Here is a 7,022-nt window from a genome sequence, read left to right as displayed (position 1 = left end):
ATGAAATTAATTATGAGTATAAGTTTGATAATAAAATAAAATAAAAATAAACATGAAAATAAAATCTACCTATTTATATAAAAATCTACCTATTTATATAAGTTTAGTTCACTCTCATAAATCTAAAAATTATTTTTAAATTATCATTCTCAAATTCATAATTTAAACATTATTTTTTGGTAATATTATTTCATTTCTTTATTTCTAAATCTATCAATCAACCCTTCCTGATGAAATAATTTTTTATCAACATATAATGCATGAATAATAAAAATAAAGGCATATTTATATTTTTTTCCCCATATATTTTTAAAAATAAAATTGTTGTAACAGTTTGCTTAATAAATCCAGTGGTAACTTTGACCGTTTCCCCCTTCCTTGTTTTTTTTTCTTCTAAAATCCGTTCGCTATCGTCACGTCCTACTTTTTCTGTTTCTTCGCCACCAAAGCTTGACTCGGTTCTACGGCCCAAACCAATCCCTATCCGCGCTCTCCTCTCCCCCTTCCCTTCAGAATCTCTCTTCTTCTTCTTCGTCGTCGTCGTCGTCGACCTTGCTATCGCACGGTTGATCGCTTTGGGGGGAGCTCCAATGACGGATCCGGATTCCGCAAAGAGTAACCATTTGCCCCCAAACCTCGTAGCCAACCTCCAGAGCGTCCTCATCGGAAGAAGGGCTGCTGGAGGAGGCGACGCTGATTCCAAGCCTGCGGCGGAGGAGGATCCCCAAATCGCCTCCTCTGCCGACGCGTCCCAAGCCGAGGAGGCGGCCGTTGACGATGGGTTGAAGAAGCCCATCGTTCTCGTGACCAATGCTGACGGGATCGGCTCCCCTGGCATCACATTTCTCGTGGAAGCCCTAGTGAGCGAGGGGCAGTGCGCGGTCCACGTCTGTGCTCCCGATTCGTGAGTTTTCCTCTCTCTCTCTCTCTCTCTTTTTTCCCCTGCTAAATTGCAGATTTGGCAATCCATTTATTGGATACAGCTTTGTTGTCGATTGGAGCTTGTATTGAGTTTTTCTCTAAAGATTGATAATTTGTTTTGATTGACGACGTGCCTGTTTCTTTTGTGTCTCGCCTGTGTGATTTCCGACTTTAGCTTTGCACTGTGGGTTCTTTTCCTGATTCCCAATTGTTTCAGTAGTTTCATGGAAAAGTGTATATCCGCGTAATCTGTTCTTTGATCCTCCATAGAGATTTTTTGTTCGTTATTGATTTGGTCCTGACGCTTTGTTTGTTTTCTCTTTTCGGTTGGGCAGGCAGTACCTTGCCATTTTGGTAGCGAAATTATTCTTTCTGAATTGTCTTGTTCCTTTTTTGAGTTTGGTTTATTCGACTACCTGTTCATTTTAGAAATATATATCTATATATAGATTTGTTGATTAACCAAAATAATAATATTAAGACGCCGAAGATGCAATAGCTGCATTGCTCATTCGCATTTTAATAGTTCTGTTTTATTGTAGGGACAAGTCTTTATCCGGTCATGCAATTACCCTTTATCAAACAGTTGCAGCAGCATCTGCCGAGATTAAAGGTGCCTCAGCCTTTGAGATTACAGGTATCTAATATTCAATCATGGTTTTTTTGAACAAAAAATTTCTTCCATTACTACAGTTTGTATAATTTATTGTTGCAAAGCATGAATAAACTTAATTAGACTGATAGTTTTGTTGTTGTTGTTGGTGGTCCGTTAGATGAGCAGTTGTGTGGGAAAATATCATTTAATAATTTGTATCTTTCTAATGTCGGAAATTTGCCTTAAAGAAAACCAACAAGAAAATGTTTATTGAACAATAATAAAAGAAGTTAACTTACATGGACAGGTACTCCTGCTGATTGCGTCTCTTTAGCTTTATCTGGTGCACTATACTCATGGTCGAAGCCTGCACTGGTAAATTAGAGGCTCAAGCTTTGTGCAGTAGAGATACATTCTTTCATTTTTATTGTTGTTATATTTTGAAATTGTATTATCACATAGTTCATTTATTAGGTTATTAGTGGAATTAACAAGGGATCAAATTGTGGTTATCATTGGTGAGTAATTTCTCATTCATAGATGTTTCTTGTGTTTTAAACTCAAATTCTTTTTTTTTTCTAGTCTCTAGCATAAAATCATTTGAATTTACTTTCAAATACATAGTTAACTTGTAGATTTTATGCAGCTTTTATTCAGGCGCTGTTGCCAGCGCTAGAGAGGCTCTGTTAAGTGGAGTGCCTTCTCTTGTATTTTCCTTAAATTGGTAAAATTTTCACTTTTCATTTAAATGCCCTTGCTTCAATTGTTGTTGAAATTTACCTGTTGGAGTTTATGTTTCTTATTAGGAAGAAGGATGAGAGTAAAGAAACTGATTTCAAGGATGCTGCTGATGCTTGTTTGCCACTGATCAATGCAGCCCTGAGGGACATTAATAAAGGCATTTTCCCAAAAAGTTGTCTGCTTAACATAGAAATACCCACTAGTCCATCTGCCAACAAGGTTTCTTCCAGATAGATTAAGCCTCTCATTACTATTGTTCTGTTCTGTCTTGTTTTGTAGGCATATAACTCAAACTTGATGCTAAATACATGTAAGCATATCTTCTTCTTTAGTATATTTGACCATCATGTGTTTTAAGTACTTACCTTTTCTGAAAAAGGAGAAAATTGAATGATCGAATGAAGAAAACACTTGCATGTAGTACATCTCAGTCTGTACCACTTTTCTTTTCAATAAAATTCATTGATTTTAGTTTGCATTAATAGTCTTGGTATCCATCTGCTTTCACAGTTTCCATTGTAATTAAGTGCACTAACTCCAAATGCTTTTTTATAGTTGACCAATACTTCGTGGACATTTCAAAATCTTTGCTGGACAGTTTTTATTGTAATTAAGCACAGTAACTTCAATTATTTTTTTTTAATTGTTAGTCAATACTTTGTGAACAATTTAAGATCTTTGCTGGACATCTATAAGAGAAGTGGCTTTGTAGTTCGTCTTTAAAAGTTAAATTTTTTCAAATGCAAAGTGCTATTGATTCATAATCTTTAATATTGTACAGCAACATGGATCTCTCATAGTCAACACACATGGATAGTGTTGAAAGCAATTGCAAATGCATGACCCTTATTTGGATTTGTGCTGATCTTTAAATTTAGCAAGCATTGAGTTGTCAGCAAAGAGCTGAATTTTCTTGTTGCAGCCATGCTAATCATGGATCGACCGTAGTGTTATAACATAAGATTTACATCTGATAAGCATTGACTTGGCTGTTCTATTGAATTGCAAAATTTATCTTTATCTAAATACACAATTTGTCACAAGATTGATTATAGTTTGTCACGGTGCACACTTAGGGTTCTTTATCAATATTAATTGACAACCTTGAATTTTCTTTTTGTTAGGACCTCTTAATTTGGTTGGAAGATGTTTGAGAAGTAAAGTGATGCTTAAAGGAATGGCTATCTGGATGAATGTTCAAATGATAGTTCTTGTTGTCAGCAATGATACTTACATGTTGTTGAGTAGGATTGATATGAAGGAAATTGGACGCTTGAAGATTTTATAAGGCCATTCAACCTACGAAGATTTGTTAACTCTTGATATCCACTAACTTGCTTTCACCATGCTAAGTGACTGTTCCTTGTGTGCTAGCATGTGCATCCTGTACATGCTAATGGATTATAGTTTATTTATCAAAAATGGAAGATTGCTCATCATAAATAATCACTATCTGAGCATACCAGGCAAGGAACTAGGAATTCGCCTTTGTTTTTAGTTAATGGAGTATATTTTCAGTTATCCAAAATGGTACTTCAATCTAAGGTTTGAAGTCTTGTTCTGTGTTGGGATTTTGATTCTCAGTTGGAGTTAGATGCGCTGATGGTGCTGCTCACCATATCAAGGTGGTGCTTGTCAGCACTAATCAGGAGAAAAAGTTGAGGGAAGAAGAAAAAAAGGGGTAGGGAGAGAGAGGAGAAACCTGGTCATTGCAAACTGACAAAGCTGTTTGCAGTGGAACCCTAGCTTGTAGGAGGAGAGGAGGAAGAAAAACCTACCTAGAAGTTTGCTGGAGCTGTCGCTGCTGAAATCATTGCCGAGAGCCTCTCCTGGAGATTCCCAGGCATGCTACATCTTTACTGATGGTGGCTCTTGAGATGCGTAAGCAGAATATGATGTCTGATCTGTATCAGACGAGATTAGAAGATGATTTAATGCTGTGGTTCATTCATCACGATCACAGTCAATTTAAACCATACAAGGAACTAGGAACTCTTTTATGTTCCATGTCTATGTGCTGCAAGAGCACCTTTTCTCAAAATGCACATTCTCTGAGTGATAGTTGTGGTCTTGGTCTCTTTGATTTTCATTTTATTACCTTTTGCTACTTGATACTTGTTTCCTTCCTAGTATTTCAGTCTATAAATCTCCCTGACTAAGGAGTGAAAAGCTTTTCATTTGTGTGCTATTTCAGTAGTGAGTTGATTGTGTACTAATTTTGATTGAAATAGCCTAAATTAAAGAGGCAAGTGGAAAGTGCACCATCCAATAGTACTTAGTGTGTGCTTGAATTGTTACTCAATGAGGACATATACGCATTTATCTTGTTCTTTGCAATTTTTAGCTTCCTTGTACTTCCTCAAGGTTCTATTTTTTTCATGTACGACAGGGCTTTAAACTAACCAGGCAGAGCCTCTGGAAATACACTCCAAGCTGGCAAGGCGTCTCAGCAAATAGGCAACCTGGGCAGTTCATGTCTATGCATCAAAGTCTTGGTATCCAGCTTGCGCAGCTCGGCCGAGATGCCTCTGCTGCTGTCAGTATATCTCCTTCAGCTTTTTGCACTATTGGACGGGGATTTTCATGATTTATGATGGATTGGTACTTTCCAGGGAGCGGCACGTCGCATTGGTACTCAAAGGAAACTTGTAGAAGTAGAATCAGTTGCAACTACTGGAAAAACTGAGCAGAAAGAAGTGGTGAAGAAGTACTTCCGGCTAGAGGTAATGTTGTTTCGTTAAGTTATAATGTAAGTACATCATAATAGCCGATCATAAAAATTTTGTGCTGAACTTGTTCCTTTGAGTATGCCCTGCAGAAAGAAGTGGTGAAGCTTTATTTTTGGGTTCTAAGATTATGATCATGTTGCTTTCATAGAGCACAGAGTCAATTTTCTTTTGTTTGCAGTTTGTTGATAAGGAGCAAGAAGCCAAGGACGAAGATTACGATTTTAGAGCCCTGGAGAATGGATATGTGAGTCTTGCTGCCTTCCACATCACTCCATACAATTTCATGCTTCTAGTAGCTAACATTTCACTTTCCCCGCATGGTTCAGATCGCAGTTACTCCCATATCTTTAGAATTGCAAATGGAATCTGAGATCCAAGCATCTGCTTCTAACTGGTTGGCAACAGCTCTAGAAAGAGGTGAAGAGGCTACTGAGGCCGATGCTTAGCTTCTGACTCGTCTACTGTTTTTTTGATGGAAAGTTTTGTGTTAGTTCCAGTTTGTGCTGGCTCTTGAACATTCAATTGTGCTCGTCCATTGCTTGTTGTTGTTGTGTTTGGAAAAACCTGTGCCTGACCCACCCATTCTATTATTAGCAATAGTGGTGTCCACGACATGTGGTGCAGTATTCGCCACTTTCTTGATTCCGGTTTCCTTGTTGAGATAGTGGCGGCTGATTTGTAGTTGAATCGTGTCTGAGTTGATTTGTCTAGATTGGAGAATGACATATTTATTGGATTTGCTCTCACTATTGATTTGAATTAATGGTCATTTTATTTGTTTTATTATACTCTTGTAACAGAAGGTGAAATTTTCATAGTGAATTTTTATTGTAGGTATCAAATAGTCCACAATGAGTTTTTTTTTTTTTGATAATTCAGGACTTCGTCTGATTAATCTATATAGATGGTATTCTTTTTTTTTTTGGTTAGCCCTATTTCTCAGTGGGAATGTTAAGTAAATTAAATTGATGAATTTTTCTGTTTAAAAAATCTTGTGATTTCTCTGAAAGTTCATATTTCGTCTAAGTCGTTATTAAGGATGCATAGTTCTTTTTCTAGTGTTTAGTTTCTTCCAATGAACATTATCTGTAAATGAACTAACAGTTGAATTGTAGCCTCGGTGTTTTTTAGGTTTTTGGCTGATAACCTATTTTACTTAGCACAGGTCGTAGTTCTGAATATTATTTTTCCTTGTACAGTTATCATTCACAACATCGGTACTTGGATAAAAGACCGAGGAAGATCCAAAAGGCTAGATTCAAGAAGAAAATAGAGCCTAACTGTGACCAAGAAAAAGTTTTACGCTGCCATAAAAAAATTGTACATCCAAATTTCTAAGAAAAAGTACACACATGAAAGGATAGTATAGAAGGAAATTTATAAGAAAATTACATAAGAAGACGGAAGAAGTTATACTTAGAATGCTTATAAAAAAAACCTTGCACACTAGCACCTTGCACACACTACTCGCTTTATAGAGGAAACGGTTAGGATCTAGAGCGCAAAAATAATACATGCACAGTAGAATAAATAATAAGATTCTTTCTAGCATATCCATGCGAAAGAAATTATATACTAGTTGATTTGAGAATTCTATTTTGTTACGTAAATACAAACTTCCAACAGTAATTTTATCCTTGGTGGATTTTATCACGATCAAATGTTCGCGCCTCTTTCGGTATCCATACAAACACGTTCCGTCCGTCTCACGAATTCATAAACTTGGAGAAGAAGAACCACTTAAGGTTATGCTAGCAACCAACAAAGTAAGTCTCAGCCAAGGAGGAAGAAGAAGGCGAAGACAAACAAGAAGCCCAAGTATCATTCACGAAAATGAATCAAAAAAATTCTTCTATACTCGTCCAAAAATATCAAAGGTTTTTGACTTTTGGTCTTCCTTTGATTAATGATCCATTACCCCTATTAATGGGCATTAACCTTCTTAAGTGATTGAGTCTAATCCAATGAATCTGAGTCGAATCTAATAAGCTAACGATTGGATTTATTTGAGTCTAACTCAATGAGTCTAATTCATA

At 36.6% G+C, this 7,022-nt stretch overlaps 1 protein-coding gene across 1 annotated transcript; it reads left to right on the top strand.

The window, feature by feature from the left end:
* Window positions 1-423: 423 nt before the first annotated feature.
* LOC122046237 (5'-nucleotidase SurE-like) lies at window positions 424-5,772 on the top strand. Its single transcript, XM_042606845.1, has 10 exons — window positions 424-904; window positions 1,464-1,558; window positions 1,824-1,891; window positions 1,991-2,034; window positions 2,163-2,240; window positions 2,323-2,476; window positions 4,647-4,793; window positions 4,870-4,980; window positions 5,165-5,230; window positions 5,313-5,772. The coding sequence occupies exons 1-10, from the start codon at window positions 591-593 to the stop codon at window positions 5,430-5,432; spliced, it is 1,197 nt and encodes a 398-aa protein (XP_042462779.1). The 5' UTR covers window positions 424-590; the 3' UTR covers window positions 5,433-5,772.
* Window positions 5,773-7,022: the final 1,250 nt, after the last annotated feature.

The sequence above is a fragment of the Zingiber officinale genome, chromosome 2B, assembly GCF_018446385.1.
Source record: "Zingiber officinale cultivar Zhangliang chromosome 2B, Zo_v1.1, whole genome shotgun sequence".
Taxonomy (NCBI): domain Eukaryota; kingdom Viridiplantae; phylum Streptophyta; class Magnoliopsida; order Zingiberales; family Zingiberaceae; genus Zingiber; species Zingiber officinale.
Note: the sequence above shows the minus strand (reverse complement) of the source record. Positions and strands in the feature narration are given on the sequence as shown.

What these genes read in the sequence shown, in the direction of transcription:
- LOC122046237 (XM_042606845.1), top strand. Translation starts at nt 591, where the DNA reads ATGACGGATCCGGATTCCGCAAAGAGTAACCATTTGCCCCCAAACCTC. An exon ending in TCAAATTGTGGTTATCATTG is followed by an intron (nt 2,035 to 2,162) that starts GTGAGTAATTTC and finishes GATTTTATGCAG; the next exon opens with CTTTTATTCAGGCGCTGTTG. An exon ending in CTTGTATTTTCCTTAAATTG is followed by an intron (nt 2,241 to 2,322) that starts GTAAAATTTTCA and finishes GTTTCTTATTAG; the next exon opens with GAAGAAGGATGAGAGTAAAG.